The sequence below is a fragment of the Poeciliopsis prolifica genome, unplaced genomic scaffold (assembly GCF_027474105.1).
Source record: "Poeciliopsis prolifica strain line A6 unplaced genomic scaffold, Auburn_PproV2 SCAFFOLD002, whole genome shotgun sequence".
NCBI classification, from domain to species: Eukaryota; Metazoa; Chordata; class Actinopteri; order Cyprinodontiformes; family Poeciliidae; genus Poeciliopsis; species Poeciliopsis prolifica.
The window spans coordinates 13696388-13718151 of record NW_026562377.1 but is presented as its reverse complement, the minus strand read 5'-3'; the positions used below and the strand labels follow the sequence as shown (position 1 = coordinate 13718151).

General features: G+C 38.4%; 1 protein-coding gene across 1 annotated transcript in view; it reads right to left on the bottom strand.

Moving 5' to 3' along the window:
• Nucleotides 1-196: 196 nt before the first annotated feature.
• p3h2 (prolyl 3-hydroxylase 2) overlaps nt 197-21764 on the bottom strand; it is a 46030-nt gene continuing 24462 nt past the window's right edge. The window contains exons 2-15 of the mRNA XM_055049738.1: nt 11250-11402; nt 10538-10727; nt 8277-8408; nt 7101-7228; nt 4075-4164; nt 3705-3745; nt 3488-3579; nt 3277-3404; nt 3058-3153; nt 2703-2853; nt 2352-2469; nt 2185-2260; nt 1851-1991; nt 197-1146 (exon numbers count right to left, since the gene is read on the bottom strand). Of these exons, the coding sequence (XP_054905713.1) occupies nt 1054-1146; nt 1851-1991; nt 2185-2260; nt 2352-2469; nt 2703-2853; nt 3058-3153; nt 3277-3404; nt 3488-3579; nt 3705-3745; nt 4075-4164; nt 7101-7228; nt 8277-8408; nt 10538-10727; nt 11250-11402 (1629 nt within the window). The 3' untranslated portion in view covers nt 197-1053. The remainder of the gene's footprint in view (nt 1147-1850; nt 1992-2184; nt 2261-2351; nt 2470-2702; nt 2854-3057; nt 3154-3276; nt 3405-3487; nt 3580-3704; nt 3746-4074; nt 4165-7100; nt 7229-8276; nt 8409-10537; nt 10728-11249; nt 11403-21764) is intronic.

Here is a 21764-nt window from a genome sequence, read left to right as displayed (position 1 = left end):
TACACAAGAAAATTATAGTCTCTTATGTAAAACTGCTTTTTACATTTCAGGTGTTCAAGTTACATTGTGCGACAATATTATTTTCCTCAAATCTAAAGTCATATAGAGATTTGATTGTGCTAGAAAATGGCACTATGTGCCTGGAAAATACACATTTTAAGTTAATTTTAAATATAAATAATAGACAAATAAATAATACATTTCCAAATAAAAATTTATTTCTATGCTTGAACACACCCATTTTATGTTAACTTAAAAATTGCCTCCCTCTTAAGGCCACAATAAAAGTATTGAGAGCACATAGGAAACTTTTAAGTTTTGACTTACAGTGCATCATCATCATCATGATCAATACAGACATGAAATAATAAATGCTCATAAAAACACATTTTCCTTGAAACAGGAACAGCTGGCATCTTTCATGAAAACCCCCCCAAAACTTTTTCATATGAAATGCAGACATCAGCCATCTAAAAAGCATAAATAAATCAAATACTCACACGCTCACCATTCTCAAATCAGTAAATGTGCAAAACTGTACAATGCTCTTAGAAATTATGTATTCAGCATGGAACAGGTTCCAATTATTGCAATTTCCAAAATAGAGAAACAGTGTACCACCAACCTTGAAAATTCTTACTGACAATTTGGAAAAACCGAGTAACATCTTAGTGTGTGTAATAATATATTTATAGCAGTTCTAGTTGTGATAAAAGTTTCAGGTATATTTTGTTACTAACCTCTGAGTTTTCTGAAATAAGATAGGAAACAATCACAACCCAAAACAGTGAAACATCAACTTCACAGTTCACAGCATAAAAAATACCAAACAACAGGATCTCACTGGAAAAAGGTTCAAATGCCAAACAGAAGTTTGATGGTACAAATAAAACCGATTACACAACACTATTAACTTTGCACTTGGGTATAGCATAGTACAAAAATAGAAATGTTCTGATCCAAACGTTGTTTAATAAATAGCAAAATATACCAAAGGGTTTCATTGATAAAGATAATGAAGACGTGATGGACACTTCTTTGTTTAGACCACTTCTACAGTTCATCTTTAGGGTTGATGGTGAGGCCCTGACCCCAAATAGACTGCGTGTCCAAAGCCTGGATCACCTCGTCCGCCTGCAGTCTCTCCTGGAGAAAAATAGGGACAAAAAGATGCAGGCGAGAAGGAAATAAGAAAAACAAAACAACTTTGTTCATATATTACAGCAAAAAAATAATAAAATAAAGATATTGGAAGATTAATTTCTTTAGTATTTTTCACAGAGATGTAGGATGCTGTCTATGAGTACAGAGTTAGAGAGATACTCATATATCACTATAAAATGTATATATAGCTCTGGAAAAAATTAAGAGCCCACGACACTGAACTCCATTGAAAACCTCAGTTATTACACCAAGTAGTGATTTCTGAGCTCTTCCTGAATTAAAACATTAGCATTGTTGTTTCTAAATTAATATTAACTTGTTTTCTTTACATTATTTAAGGTCTGAGAGTGCTGCATCTTTTTCAATGTTTTGACCATTTCTCATTTTCTGCAAATCAATTCTTGCTTGGCATTCTGGAGACATGTTGTCAGTAGTTCATAGAATAAAGAAATAATGTTCATTTTACTCAAACATATACCTATAAAGACTAAAGACTATAATCAGAGAATCTGCTCAGCACTGAAAAAAAATTCTTAATTTGAAATGTAAACATGAGGTTATCACTGCTGATCCATCACACAGAGTTCTATTAAAATGGCTTTCACTTTGCGGCTGCAAATAAATCCTGCCGTGTTAATCATTTTCCAAAGCACTGCAGCTCTGGAGTGACCTTAAAGTCTGTTTACCAGTTCTCTGTAGAGTGGATCTAAGGTGAACCACAGAGCCACGGCACACCTCTGCCCACTGGTGACGGCTTTCACACCGTGTGGATTTTCTCCCCCTGATGAGAAACCCACCAGCCGACCACACTTTGGCTTTATTGATGCCTGAAAAAGAAAGAAGATCCGAATTTAGTTTGTTTATATTATCACAACATTATATTCTTTTTGGGTCAATTGCAAGCTGGATAAAAATTTGCTTTACATTTTTTATTTATTCATTAATTACTTTCAAACACCAAACATAAATTAACCTCCAGTGTTATCTCCTTCTATATTATTTCCATTATTTCTATCTCACCGTGACTGTTTTGGCATCCATTTCTGTGAATATAAATTCCCCTCCTTCAAAATCTCCATTTAGATATAACAGTGCACTGAAAAGGGAAAGAACAACACCAAATCAATACGAGACTATATAATCCATTGGATTAAATCATGCTTTGAAGACACACGTCATCGTCCAACCTGTAATCTCTGTATGTGTATGCTGGTGGTTCTTTCCAACACTCGTTGGCGTCTGGATCCAGCAGACAGTTGTCAGCATGGATGGGATGGCTCAGGTCATTCCTGTGATCTTGTTGGCCTAAGGAACAACAAATAATAAACCAATCACCCAACAAGCAAAAAAAAAATCAATAAATGTATGGACATTAGCATGTTTGGATCTAAGTAAGAGGATGAAAGCAGTTTTTAATTTTCCCTTATGGAAATCCAGAGATACAAATTTTGCCCATAAACTGACCTAAAGAATCATGGAAAGGACCCAAAATCAACTATTGTGGGGCGTCAGGGGTTTATGCTGAGTGAGTTAGTGACCTGTGATGGCTGTCCGACACACCAGGTGTGTGTAGGAGAAGTGCAGCGTAGAGTTGAGCATGAAGTAGGACTCCACGATCCGCCTCACTCGCTCGCTGGTATCGTAGAAGAGTCGAGCGCTGCTCATGGGCACTCGGCCCTCGTAGCCATACTGCAAGGAGGACAAAACGCAGTCGAGCAAAAATCAGGACTTATGTAGTGTAGCTGACATTATTCTTTAAGCAACATCCTGCATCCTTTAGGTCACATGTGTCAATCTCAAGGCCCGGGGCCAAATCCGACCTCCCATTGCTGCTCATGTGGCCCTCAAGAGTAGAGTCCAGAATCTAGAGGGCTTGCATAGCATTCAGTGTACCTGCAGAGTCTTCAGCACAGTGGCTCCTTCGAACCTCTCGTTGGGAGTGTGTGGAGACATCCTGCCTCTGTAACCGTCTCCTGCCATGGTGACTGCCTGGCAAACAGAAATAAACCCACAAATAGGCTTCAAGAACATTTCTTTTCTGAACACTGGACCAATAGAGGCGGGTTTATATTTAAGACTACCCCTGATATTATAACTATACAATGTACTCACATGTGCCAGGTTTCTGAGCTCTGCACACTCCGCCTCAGAAATAACATGATCGAGCAGAACCCGCTGGGTCCCGTTCAAAGCCACGGAGTTCTGCACCAGCTGCACACTGTCATATAGCAGGGGGCCACCTACACAGTAGAGGCACCTTAATTAAGTCTCCTACCGTTTTATTAACAATCACATTAATATCTTTAGCCTCTCACAGGCTTACCTTCTTTAAGCTGCTGTGAAACAATCACAGTGATGTTTTTCTTCTCTGAAATGGGAACATACTCCATCCAGCCATCTGTTCCCGAGGGAATCCTAAGGAAACAAAAGCAACAACTGTTGAACCTGAGAGAGACTTAGTGAGTTTCAGCCGACACACTGGTGTTTTAAAAAAACATCAACAGAAATCACTGGTTTTAGCTCGCGGCGTTACATCTTACCTGTTGGAATCATCCCTTCCTCCTGTGCTGCTCCAGTAATTCTGCATCAGAGACAAATTGAAACCTCTTACTAGATTCATGCTCCAAAATGCTCTGCTCATCAAATTCAGACGGGATTTCGTTGCAGGCAAGTTGAAATATCTTAGCATGACCAGCAGGTGGTGCTGTTGGCCGCAGGAAAAGTGGTGAACTGCGGCTCTGCCAGACACCTGTTGCCCCAATGCATGTGCACAGTGTCTCTATCATTTCCGGGCAAAACTACCATTTAAGTGGGAGCAACTCACTACTCATGGCGTGCTTCAAAGATCAAAAGCAATATGACAAGAAAAGGATCTAAATTACAAATGTTACTATGCTAAAATTAACTCACCCCTTCAGTGAAGTCAACGCCCATTATTTTGCTGCCCATTAGAAGGAGTTCCAGTTCCAGCTGGTGTCTCGTCAAGTAACGTTCAGCTTCCTACAGACAAACAGAGTCTGGTAATAATTTCTGCATAAATTAAAGAATGTTACAAATATATAAGCAGTCACAATTATGCAAATATTAGAAAGTAACTAGAGTACTAAACATATACTGAATCTAAAGAAAGAACAGTGATTAATTATTAAATATTGATAAAGAGAGTTGGACCTTTTAATGTCACTGCTTGTACATGTTTGGCAATATTTTCATCTATGGTAAGTTTTCCAAGAGCAAAAGAAAAACAAAAGAAATAGATTTTTTTCTTCTTCTGACTAACTTACATGTAAATGTAACTGAAAGAGGAAAATTCATCAAAGTCAAACTATAGAAAAGATATTACGGAGGGGTTGTGATGGATCCTTGTTCCAAAAACTAAAAGCATTGATGAGACTTTTGCCAACTTTTTCCGACCACTGGTTCCAAGAAAGTAGCAGTATAAGTTTTTTCTTATGTTGTTTAGCAATAAAATAAAATTGCACTACCAGTGCTAACATCTCAACCATGTCTCAATCATTTAAATTTAAATGAACTTATTCACAACGTAGAAAGGTCACCTTTATCACAAGAAAACCTCAAAGACACTCATAACATGTGCAATACATCTATGTAAAGTTGCTCCTTGGTGCCTAAATGTGGTTTAAAATTGAAACATTATCTAAGTAAATACACATGAACACATGAACAAATGGTATCATTACTGCAGCAAGAAAAAAAAAAAAAAACTCTTTCAGAACGAGTGAAACTTTTCCCAGAGGACTGTTAAAAAATCTGAACCGCCTGCAGCATTTTTCTTTTCCATTATTCTTTGGAAAACAGCATGAAGATTGTGTCAGAGACCTTATGCAGACTCTCTACCCCCATTTTTCCTTTCTTTTGAAAGCAGGACCTTTGGACGGAGAGGCATGTTCAGCCAGGCCCTGACACCCTACAAATGATCTCCCAGAGACAGGAAAGGGAGGGAATGCATGGAGGAGGCAGGCTGGAGGGCAATTAATGTAAAGTAAACTGACAAAATGTGAAAAATGGGAAAGCTAGGAAACTATAAGCCCATATATAAGCTTTAGCCTCCTTATCTCAGCTTCTGATAATGTTATCCAGACAGTCACACATTCTGCTGGAAAACTTAGTTGCTCTAATGAGCAACAGACTTTTTCTAGAGAGAGACTAAATATTTGGGAGAGCAACAAGGGAGGGGACTAAGTCTTTTTTAGTTAAACTAACTGATGACCAACCTGACAGATTTTTGGAAAGCCACCTTTAACTCCGGCCAAGAAGTGGTCTTTTTACAAAAGGTTGTCAGCTTTCCCCTCAAGTCTTTCCTCACTTCCTGCATAACGTCTTTATCTGCCTTTCATCATTGTGGTTTGGAGCATTCCCAGGGCTTCTTTCCAGTCCATCTTCACTAAGAAGAGAGCAGATTTCTGGACATTGCGAATGATTTGTAGATGTAGCAATGACTTATCCTTACTCTATGTAGTGTTCAGATGCACTTCAAAAGCAAAGATGGGATTATAAAAAAAAAAAAAAAAAAACATGATAATTTCAAACTGCACACATTCATTTCTAAGATTAGTCTCTGGGTTATTAGTTAATAGGTTCACTCAGCCTGTCCCTGATTGTGTTTCAAGTTCAAGCCAGGCTATGGTCTGTTATAAATTAAGCCATTTAGCTGTACGATAATGGTGGAGAATTAAATGTGCTTTGGGTACCAACAACAAAATCACTTAAAAGCATGTGGAGAAAGGAAAATGAGGGCAAAATACAATATGTAATAGGTTTGTTAAATACTTAGTTTTATCCAAGCTGATAAATCCAAATTTTTCCTTCTTGTCTCTTTCGTCTATCCCTCTCACATTTTGTGGATTTTAGCATCTTGGGCACTGGAACATGTCAGTGCTGCAATGGCGCATCATCCATTAGGCAGAGTATTTTATCGTCATGCAAAGTCTGAGCTCCAGACACAGGAAATATATTTCTCTAGGCTGGACTGCTGTTAAATCATACAAAGTTCAAGTTTCAGAGTCTGGCTGAAGAGCAGAGAGGCACAGAGTCCAAGCTGCTTGAGGTCCAGTGTGAAGTATTTACATTTCAACTTGATCTGAAGAGCCACATCATTTGCTAATGTTGGTCCACTGGGTTTCATTAAAGCCAAAGTCAGCGTTGCTTCATGCTTCCCTCTGCTGCTAAGCTTTCCAAAGATGCTAATTTAACTTTAATATTTTCTGTGGAACCAAATTTTGGGGTCTCAGAAGCTGTATGCCATAATACGTCAAAATGAACAAAAATAAACACTTGAAATATATTTTTCTTACTTTTTTATCTGAATGCAATTACTAATATAAATTACATTGAATTAGCATGGTGGCCTTGCAGCAAAAAGATCCTCGGTTCAAGTCTTGGTCGTTCTGCTTGAGTTTGGATGTTCTGCCTGTGCATTCAGGGATTCTCTCTAATACTCCGTCTTCTATTCCCCCAAGTCCAAACACATGACTGATAACATTGGATGGATGAATAATTTGAGATACATCTGTTCATCATTTCCCTAACGCAACGACGTTTTGCTGCGTCTTGAGCAAGTAACTCTGATTCATGTGTTTTTCCTAAAATCCTCATGATGACGTCGATCTTTCAAGCAATAAATTTCACCTGAAACACACTTTATATCAAATCCAAACCTATGAGCCTCTGCTACACACTGTCAGACTGTTGATTTGATCAACTCTGTCCAGCCTTTCCTTGAGCTGCCAAACCTATGGAGAAATTTTTCTGTCATAATCCAAGAGCACATTTTCAGTCTGAAAATGCACCCACATTTTCATACTTGAAAGCAAGTCTGAAAGTCTTGCTTTCAGACTGAAAATGTGTGCTCTTGGATTATGGCAGAAAAAGCCCTGCATGTAACCCAGCCTCACATGACTCAGCAGATTCCTGACCTCTCGTGGGGTGCTGTCATGCATCAGGATTTCTCTGAAGTGATCCACGTTGTCTGCCATAAACTCGTCTCCCTCGTGGAACAGAAGGTAGGTCAGAGCGCACTGCAGTGCTTCCTCCAGCCTGTTGACTGCACACATCAAGAGAGATTGGAAGAAAGTTCAACATTTCTCTCTAATTAGTATTTATTGGTATATTACTGCAAATGGACTGAATTCTCAAGTATTTTGGCATGCTAGGACATAACACGGCTAACATTCAGAAAATAATATTACAAAGAAAATAAAATTGAGCATTGATTGTACAGAGACAACCATGCATGCAAGTACAAACGAGTCAATAGATTCGTAAGAGAAGAAATAGGCTACTGCCATTTTTGCAATTTTGCACTGCATACAGATTTTTTCATAAATACAAATCAAATATCAGACACCTTTTGGTCCATGTTTCTTTATTCTGCTGTGAAGATGAAAGGTTAATACAGAACTTTCTTCTTTAGCGAATGGAGTTTATTTGTTGCTGTCAGCTGCAGTTTGCAGGTTACTTTAAAGTCTGGAGGTTTGAGCTGCAACAGAAACTTTTTTTATGGAAACCTATGCTGATAAGGCAAACAGAAAAACTGCTGAGTGATTTAAAACTTCCACTGCTGCTGAGTCAAATAAAACAGACTGAGGCTGCAGAGCAGAAAAATGTTTAAGATGACAAAAAATAGTAGTTTTAATACAAATGATTGCTTCTAACCTCTTGACTGTGAGATTCCTCTCATTTCTTATTGTTTCCTAGGATGCAATATTTTTGAAGAACAATACCCAAAATTGTACCATTTATTCTAATATACCATTGGATGGTTTAGTGTTTTCAAGGTGAAAGTTTAAGTCCAACCATGTACAATTCAGAGGGGTTTCTATCAGGACTACCAAATAGAACAAATCTGCTTAAAGACAATAAAATATCCAAAGAGACACACATCTGAAAATGTTACTGGTTCTCAATTCTCAGCAAATTAACTTTATCTGCTTGTATCTGCATGCATGAACTGTGTGTGCAATAATATCTCCTCTTTACATTCAAGCAAATGGCTGTCATGTCCAAGAACCTCAAAATCAAAATGCAATTTAATCACTTCTGTCAACACATGACTGTCAGAAAAATGACTGCAAACACCACAAACATCCCACCTTTAAAATAGGCAAACTGAAGGTAGTCGTAGTGAAGAGGCAGGTAGTTCTCCATGGGGGAGAGGCGGCCTGGACGGGTAGCGAGATCTCGGACGCACTCATGTTCACAGTGCAAAACCTGAGTAAAGTGATCTGCAACAAATGCAACAAATGTTGTTAGTCTTTGGATTATGCTAAAAGAAATTTGGATTTGGAAACTTTTACAAATGTGAATGTGAACTTTTGATGTTCATGCACCCTGAAGCAGTCAAGGCCATAAGGTGGCAATAGAGTCTGAAATGAAATAGTTTGCTCCAATGGGGACTGCAGCACCTGACATTAGGTCATCCTTTGCAGAATCAGGATTTGGCAGATTGCTTATCATTTCCTCATGCTGTATACTGAGAAGACAGCCAGCAATGACAGCATGCAGTTGTGTACGTGTTGTTAGCATTTATGTGCAATGAAGTCACTCTGAAACAGCTGTAGCACGATTTTCCTTTCAGACAAAAAGGCTGTGATGTTTAAATTTCTGCAGGAAACCCCAGAGGAGCAGAGGTCACACCTGAGTCACGCAGAGCCGCAACGGGATTCAGGTCAAACACAGAAATTTTAACACATACAGACGGAAGCAGTTCTGTTAAATCCTTCTCTAGTTTCATCCAAGTCACACAGCAGATTGATTTTCCAAATCCATACATCATTACACATATAAACATTATGATCACAGAATCGGCTGGTGCAGCGCTATGGAAAATAATCTGTTCATTTTAAGTAAAACAAAGCCTGGCCAAAATGAATTAGCTGTCCTTTAATGTTTACTCAATCCGACCACACATATGAGAGTCAGAAAACACTCACTCAGCAATTAGGCAGCGGCTACTGCACAAAAACCTGCCTCAGCTTCCAAAGAAAATGGCCTGACTTTCGTCAAACACACACGTCCCATTGACTGGGATGGAGAACGCAGGAAGCAAAAGTAAAAGTGAAAAAGCAGAACTGCTAAAAAGAAACATTAGATTTTGAAAATATGTCCAAATGGGAACAAGAGAAAAAAACACAAGATAACAGAAAGACAGTAAAAATAAATGAAAAGATAAAAGAGGACAAAAATATTTTTATTAGTTTCTTTCACCCTCTAAAGACTCTGGAGGTCAACATTGCCCCAAACTCCATTAATAAAGAAAAATGAAAAAACAAAAAAAAAGACAAATCAGTCCCTACATGCATGAAGCTGGTAGAGACATACCCCAACAGCCGACATTAAAGAGAAACATTTTTCTACTCAATATTGACTCAGACGAGCTGCATATGGACGGCTCAAGTACGTAAAACAAACTGAAAAGTTTATTTTCAGTCTCCTTCCAGTTCCCAATTATTTTGCTCTTTTATCCCAGCCAACCACATAAAATCCCAATCAAATACATAGATGTCTGTTTTTAGCAGCATTTTTTATTTACAAAATGTGAACTGAATACATTTTAAAAGCACCACACTCAATACATGCAATACAAGAGCTGGCGCTTTTTTCTTTATTTACGCATTTTATTTTGAGCAGCAACACAAATGAACACAGGATTGTTAGAAAAACTTGGGTGTAGAAAATCATCTTCTACTGCGTCCATAAATGTATTTGTGTTGTCTTCCTGGCCTGAGGTCAAGTTGTCTTCAAGGTCTGTCGAAGACAGTAATAGTGCATATCTACCAAAGCACAGAGCTAACTGTGCAGCAAAGCTAATCCACCCAAACTAAGCAGAAGACTTGCACTGAGCGAGTAATCTAGCCGTTCTTTGTAATGACCACTTATATTATTCCTTAAAGACTATAAATTGAAATCATTTTGACAGCTGCACATCTGGAACATGTGCAAAACTGTACAGCCTAATCTCTGTACTTCCAACTTCAGTATACTGCTTTATAACATAGATTCACAAAAAGTTATAGACATTGGACCGATCTAGTAGAGCTATAAACACAAATTATTCAAGTTATGTTTCTTTTGTCTGTAAAGATGACAAGAAGTCATCTTTTTTATTACCAAGACGTCCAAATTGAAGCAAAGAGATTAAAGAGATGGACAAAGAGATTATTATTTTAACTGTACATACATATTGATAAATACATTTTGACCTACTTAAGATGAATGAGAAAATCATAAGCAGAATTATACACTGGCTTTGTCGGTCGCTCAATAATAAATATTTATGTTTGCACTAAAATTTAAACGTAGCACTGAAACTGAAACCAGGTAGATACATTTTCTGTGACTTTTCCTGTCTTACCTGACACGACTTCATGTAGGCTGTAGCGGTAGCGTACATGGTCGTGGCCCTCAAACTTCTGCGGACCCTGGCACAATGCCCGACACTCCACATCAGCTTTGTAGTATTCCACCAGAGCATCCTCGAACAGAGTCACAGCTCCTTCATAGTCGCCTTTGTCGTATAACTTTACTGCAGCTGTGAATGATTGCTGTGACAGAGAAGTCACAGGGAAGGAGAAAGAGAGAACAGGAGAGGATAAATCTTGAAGCTTCTATCGTTTGTTTAAGCTATGCTTTAAAGAACGTACATTTTCTTGTGATAAAGAACTCTCAAGTAAAATGCCAGCAGTATCTAACTTGTGCATTAAGACATCAAGCGTAAAGAAGAGTGTAATCTTTTCATCTGCAGTTACATTTGTCAATTTTTACGTATGCGTTTAGTTTTCAAATATAACACACTGGGGTAATTAGCTGCAAACAGGAAAGGTTCAAGAAGGTACTGCTTGATTTTAAGCCACAAAAGAAGAAGAAGAAGTGGAGCAGCAGAATAAGGAGTTAAAACCCTTTGGCATTCAAAGCTTTATCACTGAAGGCCTCAGTGAGTTTCCAGTCACTAAAACTCGAGGGTTCATTTCTGTCAAGGCTGTTTGTAAAACCACAGCAGCTTTACTTTCAAAATCAGATGCAGCAGACAGGAGGAAAGCCTCAACCATCAGGACGGTTTCTTTTACCTGATGCGGCCGGGCTTCCCGGTCCACAAAGTGGTTTTCTTCTACACCCTGCAGATCTTTGTACTGCTCGAGGTGTTGGCCCATCTCCACGTGTTCTGGATTGGCCTGAAAATAGGTATGAGCTGCTGCTGCCGCCTTTTCCAGCTGCTTCAACTGAAAAACAGAACCAGAGAAAAAAAAGCATATGCAATTAAATTCTAAAAGACTTTAATTTTGGATGAATAGAACAAAATTTCCACAAACGAAGTTCAATTACGTCTAAAGGTCTGAGAACATCAGTAAAGAAAAGAAAAGTCAGTTAATTTCCAGCACAGCAGATTGTGTTGTTTTCCCCTTTCAGTCTCATTTTTATGTCCATTGCTAGGAACAGTAAAGCCTCTCAGAAGAAAGGGACAAAGTTGATTGATAAGCCTGACAAAAAGGCTACAATTTCTCTGAAGAAACATCTGCTGAAAGAGGCAGACCACTTGACAAAAACTCAGGCATTTCCCAAAAATAAAGTTTTGGGGAATTAGTTGGACACTCCGATGTCACATCTGAACAGAGAAAATCTGAGCAGATTTAGGAGGCCACACCGTTCCCATCCACATCCTGTTATGAAAAGACAGCCGTCATCATTACAGGCCAACGCAATGAATGATTTTCTTCACAACTGAAGAATAGAAACTTGGCAGAGTTTGAAGAGGAGGGGTATGGCTGAATACATAGCCTCATAAATCTGTTCCACTTACTGAGAAATTCATCTAACATGAAGACCTAATTTATTCAAAATAAAGATTAGCAGTTTTTTGGGGGGTTTTTACATTTGAGATAACTCTGAAGTGGAGTTTATTGAAGTTTTTAACCTTTGGATATGGAGCCATTGCCTGTTTACATTTGTTTTTCTAATTTTATGTACTGCACTGGCTGGAGAAAACAGACAGCTGTCCTGAAAACCAACCTTGAACTGACCTTGCATGTTGACCACATAAGTTCTCAAAAATGTTTGGATCAATTAACTCAACATGACCAAATCTATATTCAGCCAAAAATGAGGATTTGTATTGTTTGTCAGGAGGTGGATAAATTGTTTGTGTCTGGACATTTCATTACTTTGTTCCTGAGGTTACATTAAAGCAGTAGATGATAAAGTTAAGAGTTACTTTTACTCAGGGCAAGTACAGCATGTGTTATGTGTTGAGACAACGAAGGACTTCCTTGTTTAGGAGAAATGGATAATTATAACAATAGAAATTGTTATAAAATGCTTTTGCAGCTGAAACCAAGAAATATATAAAACCACATAGTTTCACAAAATTGTGTGGCTGTAACTACCAGGGCAAGCTATTATGGCACTGCACTGAAAGGATGAGCAGCTCAGTGGATATTTTTTATATCCTGTTTAACTGTCACCACAAATTTTATGTGAATCCCCCCCAATGAACTGCATGTCCTCTAATACGTGGGCTGACTAACAATGTTACATAAAGAAGGGCTTACTGATTGAGTTAACATTAATGTCAGCGGTTCAGCTATTAAAGCTCACTTCTCAAATTTTATACGAGTTGTTTGCTTTACTTCGGTGCAGTAAAAGAGTCTTGTAACAATCCGGAAGGAGCTCTAGAGTGCAGATGGTGCTTGTGATGTCGCGCTTCATTGGGTTTCTACACCCAAACTAGTCCTGGAGTGTCAACATGAATCTTCCGTCATTGGCAACCAAAGAGCACGTGTCACAACAACAGATGAATAAGTCCCAAAATCTTTCTCATACCCCCGTTCCTCTACTGTCTGCTAGAATGTAAAACAACCGCATCATGTCTGGCTCTTATCAGAGAAGAATAGTACTCAAGCCTGAACATGAACCGAAGCAAAACGTACACCGCACACTAAATTCAGGTCATACATTCAAAGGTTGTGTGTCTGTTGTTTGGTTTTCTTCATATAATAATCACTAAACACTTAGTTCCTGGAAATAACTTCCTCATGTTTTGTTGTGATTGATAATGACAGATCAATCTATGAGCACACAGCAAAGGAAGACAATCTGAGGATTTCAAGGAAATAAAAGTCAAATGGTAAGAGGTGAAAAGCAGAAGGAGCCTGTTTTCTGTTTAATATTCCCTGCAGGGACATCCGCTGGCAATCGAGTAAACTCCTCACCTTGTGAGCGGCTCCAAACTATAAAGAAGATCACAGCGTTTCTCAACTTCCAGTGACAACAGAGAAGGTCAGTTTGGCCAAAATACATAACAGATTGCTCAACACTCCACCAACCCTCATTCTCTAGGCATTTCTCTGCCCTGCACCGACTGAGTTTTGGCTCTAAAGTCTAAAGAGATTTGTTATGAGAAAAATATGTGTTTTTTTTTCCTCCCAATTCTCCCATTTATTCAGGATTATGGAAATGGAAAAGTAGAATACCTTTTTCCTACAGATATCTTGAACTGCACACCCATACGCTGCTGAAACAAAAGTGAAGTGATTTGTGCTCTCTACAGAGGATCCAGGTTTGATATGCAGCCCTAATGGAAAAAGCAGAAAATCTTCTCACAAACATCCCACTTCACTCCGAAGAATAATGCTGCAGTCTGACAATGTTGGCTCTGCCTCATGCAGCGGTACAGAGAAAACCCAGCAGGACATGCTCGATTAGCCCTGAAAGGCCAGAGGCAGAGCCGAGTGCATTCCTGGCCGGATCACCTGCTTGGAGCCATTGGAAAGCACCTAACAATAGTGACCCAAAAACAGGGAAGAATGAGTGCAACAGAGCATCAAGTGGGATCGTACTGTTTTTTTTTTTCTTTCTCACTTTTAAAAGTTTCATACAGTATGTCATACCCAATCAGCACGCTAAAAGAGCCACCGGGTAAATTAGATGGTGTTTTTGTCCCCTTAGGAATAAAATGTGAAGATTTACTGAGAAATCGTACATGGACTCAAGTCGGAAAAAACACCAATGTAAAAGGCTACTTAAAAAAAAAAAAGAAGTTTTTTTAATTACATCTCAAAACATACTGGTTGTGAATTTAGGCTGTGAGAGTGCAAGAGAAATCTGATTCAACTAAAATCAGCAGCTGCACATCAATGCTTTACATAACAGTAGATTAAACACTGAGAACAAAGTTCTGATCTGTGCATCTCGACTTAAGTTGCGTCAAATCATGAAAAAGTCTTATGAAATTATTAAGAAATTCATGAGGGCTGTTCACCTTAATATTCCATATAAAGATAAAGGGATAAAGTAATCCCTCCAAGATTACTTTATCCCTTTAGATTACTTTTAAAAAAAAAATCTAGTCACGGTTTCTGTGTTTTTTGAGGAATTCATCAAAGTGAACATAATACAGGAAAAGCTTTATGAGAAATTTAAAATCATAAAAATGTTCAGGTATCATTTATTGAATGATGTAAAAGAGATACTGGTCACATTTAAGCAAATTTAAACGTGTGAGATGACCATCCGTGTTTGTGAGAAAATCAGGATTGATCGACTGTAAAATGAGTCCAAATATTTTAAACTCAGAATACATGTTTATCCATGAAGCTATGCAGAATGAAACCCCTGGATGTTAAACTGAGAAAAAATGTATGTCATCATCTGATGACATCATCTTGTGGTTGTTAGAAACAACCACAGGTTGTAGACACAGAAGCAAAATGACCAGACTGGACACATCAAACTGTTCTGCAGGAACGGGTCGCATAATGCAATAAATATACAACATGCATGTTGCGTTAGACTATTACTAAAACTTTTATAAGGAAATTCATAAACATTTATTCCAAATTGTCTGTCAGAACAAGAATTGAAACTGTTGTTGCTCTCATGTTTTAAAAAAACTGTTTCCAGACAGAAAGTCTCTACTTTGTTGCCACGAAATATTTTAATTGCTTCTAATTTTATCTTTAATCTACAAGATTAAAATCATTACTGCCCTGACATGCAAGGCAAATTTCCAAACAGATGGAGTTAGTGTACATCTTGTTCCCCGAGACTACGTTTTCTCTCACACAACATTTCAAAGCAGCACCTGTGGAGTTGAATAAATGCCTCTCAGTCTGCGTCCTCACTTTGCCCGAGTCGCCCAGCTTTTGGACTGTTCTGCCAATTTGGGAAAAAAAAATAAAAATGCTTTTAATGTGGGCATGATATCGTGCCAAGCTAAACGCACATTAACTTGCTCCACCAGGCCTCCTCCTTGATGAACAGGTATGTAAACAGGCCAGGACAGGCACCTTAGGAACACTGATGTTCCTGAGGTGTTGTGGCAAATGTTGATGTTGTGGCAACAACAGAACTTATCCCAAAGCAAAAATAGGTCTTTAAATAAAAATAAATGTGGCAAGACAATATGAATAATTATCATACCATAGGGAATAGTCATATTCTGGTAAATATTTAAAACTGGGCTTTAATTTTTGATGTTACAGAGGCATCACTTTGAAATGACTGCTTCCTAATGGATTGCAGCTGGAAAAAAGAGGTGATTACATTGTGTGCACAGTCCAGATTAATTTCAAAGGGGAAATATTTTATTCTTTTTACTAAAAAGCTGTCATGGTGGAAATGCTGCAATGCCAGACATTGTGTCTTTTTTAAAAACTTTTCCCTGCAGTTAAGGCTCCCAATGTGGAAAACTCTCCATTTTCTATCTACGACGAAACTGAATATAGACGAGGATCATGTTACTGAAACACAAAACCTGCTGTTCTCAACAGCCAGTAATCAAAAAACGAAGTAACATTTTTTTTGTTCTTGAACAAATGTTGATGCACCATGTTTTACAATTTCCTCTCTCGTGATTAAAAAGAAAGTTTCTCTTAAATTAGCCTCAGGCAACTCTGAGCAACCTCTCCTTGCAATAATTAACTTACCTCAGGTCACAGCCGCTTTCTGCAAAAAATTATCCCCAAACACGATACGTCTGTGGCTTTAGACTCTTCCTGTACATGTTTAAATAAAAGCAATATTTACTCCTCTGCAAGCAGAGCAGCTATGTAAAGTTTACTTTTACCCAGCTGAGATTTGAGTGCGATGCAAAGGCTGCACTGCGTTCTTTACTCTGCGTTCTTTACTCTGTATTTATCCATAGGCAAATAGGCAAACGTAAAAGCAAATTATTCAACAGAAGAAAGTCTGACCTCTTAGTTTATTGCGTTATCTTGGTAAGGATTTTGACTTGCTTCAGGTTTATTAGCTTTCTAACTCAGCAGTTTGTCACTGCAGTCTGAACATCTGGATGATATAATCAGTATATAATTTAAACGTAACAGATTTAAGAGCAGGTCAAAGTTATTGTGATGCTGGTTGAATTTAATTTAAGATGTTTCCGAATATTAAAATACTGTTTTATTAGGTTCTTCCAGAATATATGCGGCTTTAACATGACAAAAGAGAAATGAAAATATGTATCTACCATTTATTAAAAAAGGATCAGGATCAAAAACACTCGCTGTGATTTGGGAAGACTCCATCTCTGCTGTTTTTACTGAGATAACTCACTGACACAACACAGATGCAGTGTTTCCGTTTGTATTATACATCATTTTTCTTATTTCAACAAGTCTTATTTAATGGAATAAAATGCTATATCAGTTTACCGGATAGGAAATATTCCAAATAGAATTAATAATTATTGATTATATTATTGCGTTGAACTTGACACAGTTTTTTTGATATACTTATGGTAGATTTATTAGCGATGCTGAGTCAGGATCCTGGAATCCATACCTGGCACTCAGAGTTCATGCTAGTTTGTGTAAGTGGCTGATTATCTTACCGTGAGGCAAGCCAGCCCACTCACTTCCACTCTGAATCATCGCAAAAGCGCACAGACAGACCTTTGAGTGACGATCGGAGAAATTGAGAAATTCCTGGAAGTCTGGAGCCTCAACGTGGTTCTTAGACATGATTGGTCTTCGGTTATAAGAAAATACACCAGTCTCTTTCAAATTCAACAAGACAGGCAGTCTAACCAAGTTTCATGAATGCAGAAAAAAAGTTGCTTTGCTCTCAACCTGAAAAGTTTGGACACCTCGGCTCTTTGACTTTGAAATCTCAGCTGAGTAAACCAGACAGTGGTTTCCTTTTGAATTATACCGATTAGTCAAATACTGGTCTAACACACAATCTTGAGTGTAACACAATACATTTTTCCAAGCCAATCAGGAAACCAGTCGACCAAACAAGGTGTACTTTAAATACAACATGGCTAAAACATTAGGCTCATGCAATGGTAGGAAAACAGTGATGTCATGGGCTAAAGCAGCCGGTTCTGATTTCCGTTTCCCCCGTCCTTTAGTGTTCTGTCCATCACATCCTCTCTATTCCCCTGTCTGTTCTCGCTGACAGCTCTGCACACTGACCTCTTTCTCCTGTTCCTATAAGGTCGTTTCTGAGGAATTCCTGGGAATAAACCTCAGTAATGTTGGTGCAAAAAAAAAGACCCTCTTCATTAGACACGTGAGGACACGGCTGGCATCCTAAAGGATGAGAACACACCTAAGGTATACAGCAGCCGAATAATAAAGTCTCTGTTCACAGCAGCACATCGTCATGCTGTGTGAAGAACTTCTGGCTTTGATTAGTAGGTAAAATGAACAAACAGACTTGACAAAAATAGCTTGAAACCCAGAATGTGAACCAAGCGCTCACGATCCAGAAGCTATTAGCAACCAAAACACAGTTTGTCTTTATAATGGCCTGATGTAAACCAGCCGAGCTGAACTGCTAGGTTTACAACTGTGGCCTTCCCTGTGGTTGACATCATCTGGCTGTACGGGGGCAATGACTGCTCCTGCTATTTTCACCATATTGTCTCAGTTCCCAGTTAAGCTCCATGGAGCTGATGAGAGACTATACAACCCTCTTCCCAAGGCTATCCTGAGACCATCAGTCACCACAGAATAATCTGTACTCAACCGTTTCAGTACACAGAGGGCCATCTTTGTCTGCAAACCTGAAAAAGGAAAAAAACAACAAAAAAAAAGCACAAGGTGTGTTTGATTTAAGCAGCGGAGACAGGGTGGAAAATCACTCAATGTCTTCCTCCTCACCTGACGCCCTCATGCCCTCTTCAAACACATTTTTCATGTTTCCTCCTGCCGAAAATATAGCGACACACTCACTCCTGTTTCCCTGGGACTTCTAAAAACAGAACCACCTTTTTTTTTTCGTTTAAAGCTACGATCTTCTGATCTCCCACCACATCAGCCTCTATTCACATAAAGGAGCCTTTTTCTCAACTGTGGAAAAATCTAAAGGGTTCCAAGAAATTTGGAAAACAGCAGTGTTTTGTCTCCATCACTTTCCTCTTTGGGTGAGGTTGGGGAGTGTCGGAGTGTACCAAAGGTGTACACAGAGTGGAACTGGAGCCCATGCAGGGGATACCACATATACTGGCAGCAAGGGATTTTTTTCTTGCCTGGATTAAACAGGAACATATGGGAAAGATATTGTCCCACCGGGAAACGGTTAAAAACTCACATGTGGCAATAAAAAGTCAGGTGGGTCTTTTATTTGCCCACTAACCCTGTTACTTTGCAAAACTGGGGTGTTCTGAACAAGCTCTCTGAAGTGTAGATTTCTTGAAAACAGTTTTTGCGTTTTAGGCACTGATGTTGTGAGATTAGACACAATGATGTAGAAAATCACTTCACAAAGCTTTAACTGCTATAAACCAGCTTTTACTGCTGGAAAACCAAAAGAGTCAATATGTTTTTTCACATCTCTCACTTTGTCTCGACACTTTATTATTATGATGACTAAACAAGTACATAATTTATACCAAAGTAAATGCTCCTGTTTTATTTGAATGTTGCTCAAACAAAACATGAGCAACATTTTGTTTTTCTTTGGAACGGTGAGTTGCTGTTGAGGTTGGCATTGCCACCAATTAGTCAGAGCATTTCTGAATGACAGCCCCGAGTTCATGAAGATCCACTACATTCCAAACAGTATGAAGAAGTGTTAATCACAAAAAATGTCTGGAGATTAGTTCTGTGTATTCCCTATTAATTCCCTGTATTTCGGATCTTTTCCAATTGGTTGCTTGTTTCTCTCACCAGCCGCCAGTTTCAGACAAAACGTCTGGATAAAAAGCACCACTGTCAGCAACAACAAACAGCACCAATACCCAACTATCTCTATTTTTAAATTTACTATCGCAGTAAAATTAGCAATTATTGCAAAACATCTATTGCCACCCCTACCAAAGGCAAGTAAGAAAAACCTAACAGCTCAAAATACATTCGCATCATTGCAGTAGCATGATTTAAAATAGATTTTATTGACGTTTTTAATAGCAAGCTGTGATGAATGTTTTACCTTCCTTTCCACCAGTCTCATTGCATGTGGTTTCAAGTTAAGTCCCAATTCAACCTTATTTGTCTAAGTAGAAGTTGTTTAAAGCTACTTAATAATTACTATGACTGCTCGGAAAACAACTGTTTATGGCACTTCTCACATAAGTCTGGACACACTCAGCTTTCCCACTTTGCCTCTAAAGCTACCAGTCATAAAACAATGGAGTGAGGAGATTTTCTGTTTTTATTTTTTTATTTTTTATATCTTACTCAATTTAAAAAGCGGCCTTCGCATCACATCATAATGTGCTTTTGACAAAATGCTCTGTATAGCTTTTCATTCATTGTGTAATCTTATGCATTTCTTCACTTTACTCTGGCAGTCGTGTGTGTGTGTATTTCTCCTCGGTCCAAAATTGACAAAAATCACATCCTCCTATTGCTGCTTCAGTGGCAGAAATTTGGGGATAAATATTTCTGCCGACCGCAACAGTAGACAGAAGAATGTGATTAGAATCAATAAAATTAGACCAATGAAGTTATTTAATTGTTCACAAGCAAAAATACTTTTTTTTAACTCACACTTTAGCACTTTTTTCTGCCTATACAAAAATTGCTAAAAAGCTATATTTTCTAGAAACTGCAGTAAAAGATGAATTTATTTCAAAGCTTGTCACAGATCTTTATAAGGTGTGGCAGCAGACGTGGAGGGTACCTTCATCTCGGTCAAGATAAACAAGTTAGATATGAAACCAACTAAAATCTGGTGCCGATGTTCAAATGCATCTTACGGTAACAGCAAACATATTGGTAACATTCAAAAGAGACATAAACTTTCCCTGTGTGAGCATAAACCAGATGTCGGTGGGTGTTGATGCATCGTTTGCTCATTGGTTCATGGTCCTGAGTGGCGTCAAGAGTCGTTGCAAAATCACACAATGAAGTGAGCAAAAAAGCACATAAATCCAAAATCACCACCCCTTCCAGAGCAGAACAGCCACGTTAAGAAATACTGAAGCATTTTAACACTCATGAGAAATCAGTTAAAATATGACCTACTCTCAGAAGGAAACACTGTTGACTTTTCAACATCTTTTGGTACCATTAAAGTAGGAAAAAGTTTCTATTCCAAAGGAAAATTACAAGAAGCAGCACAGCTGAAGGATCCACGCCATCAGCCCTTCCAGTCAAACGTAGGGGTCAAAGGTGAGCTTCTCACATAAGTGTGGACACACTCAGCTTTCCCACTTTGCCTCTAAAGCTACCAGTCTTGAAACAAAAGAAAAGATGAGCATGATGTGGAGTTTAAGTGCTAAATCCTAAGCAAACCAATCGAAAACAAGACCTGCGGAGGAGAAACTGAGCATGTGTGAATGAGGCGATTTTCAGAGCGTTGGCAGAGAATGGCGGCATTTATCCAGGTGGTAACTCTGTGTTGTGAGCAAACTAAAGCAAATTAAAATGAGTTCCAGCAATGAGTATTTTATGGGCACATAAAATCACTCATTTTGTCAAGGTCAGCTAAAAGTCATCTTTTAGCTGACATTTGTTGTCAATGACAGATGTGGAAAAAGCTCTTTGTCTTTTGCATCACACACATTTGTTCACAAATTGCTGTCATAGACAAGCATGGAAGCTGAAGTTCCCAGTGGAAAATATTTATCCGAATTGATGAACACAGAGTTGGCAAACATACGAGATGACATCTTGCACAATATTTATGTTTCAACATATAATTTTCCAGTTATTAGAAAGGAATAAAAAAAAAACTGGAGAAGTATTTTCCTGTTAAAACTTAGGGTTCATCTTGATTTCACAATGAGATAATAGACCCTGCTCCCTCAGACAGCTAAATGAACTCATTAATCAAAACAGCAGTCCTTGAAGAATGAAGAGCTTTAAATGCTTCAAGTAAAGGCAGGAAAAAAACAGGATGGAGGCTGCTGTGTGTTTCAGCTCTTCCTGAAGCTACAGGTTGCTAGAAAATGAGGACAATAAGTAAGAAAACAGACACCACAACCATAATTTTTAATTTTGTATCTTAATTTCTTGTTGTAACAAGTTATTTAGCGTTGTTTCAGTTAGTCCATGCAATTCTCCACATGACCACTAGGGGCGCATTGCATTGGTGGCATAGAAAAGATTGAGCTCACAAAAACAATGAATCTTCCGTTGGATGTTAATGAGAACTCAGCGAGTGAATCTCATCTTTTCTGTGTCACAGCATCACAG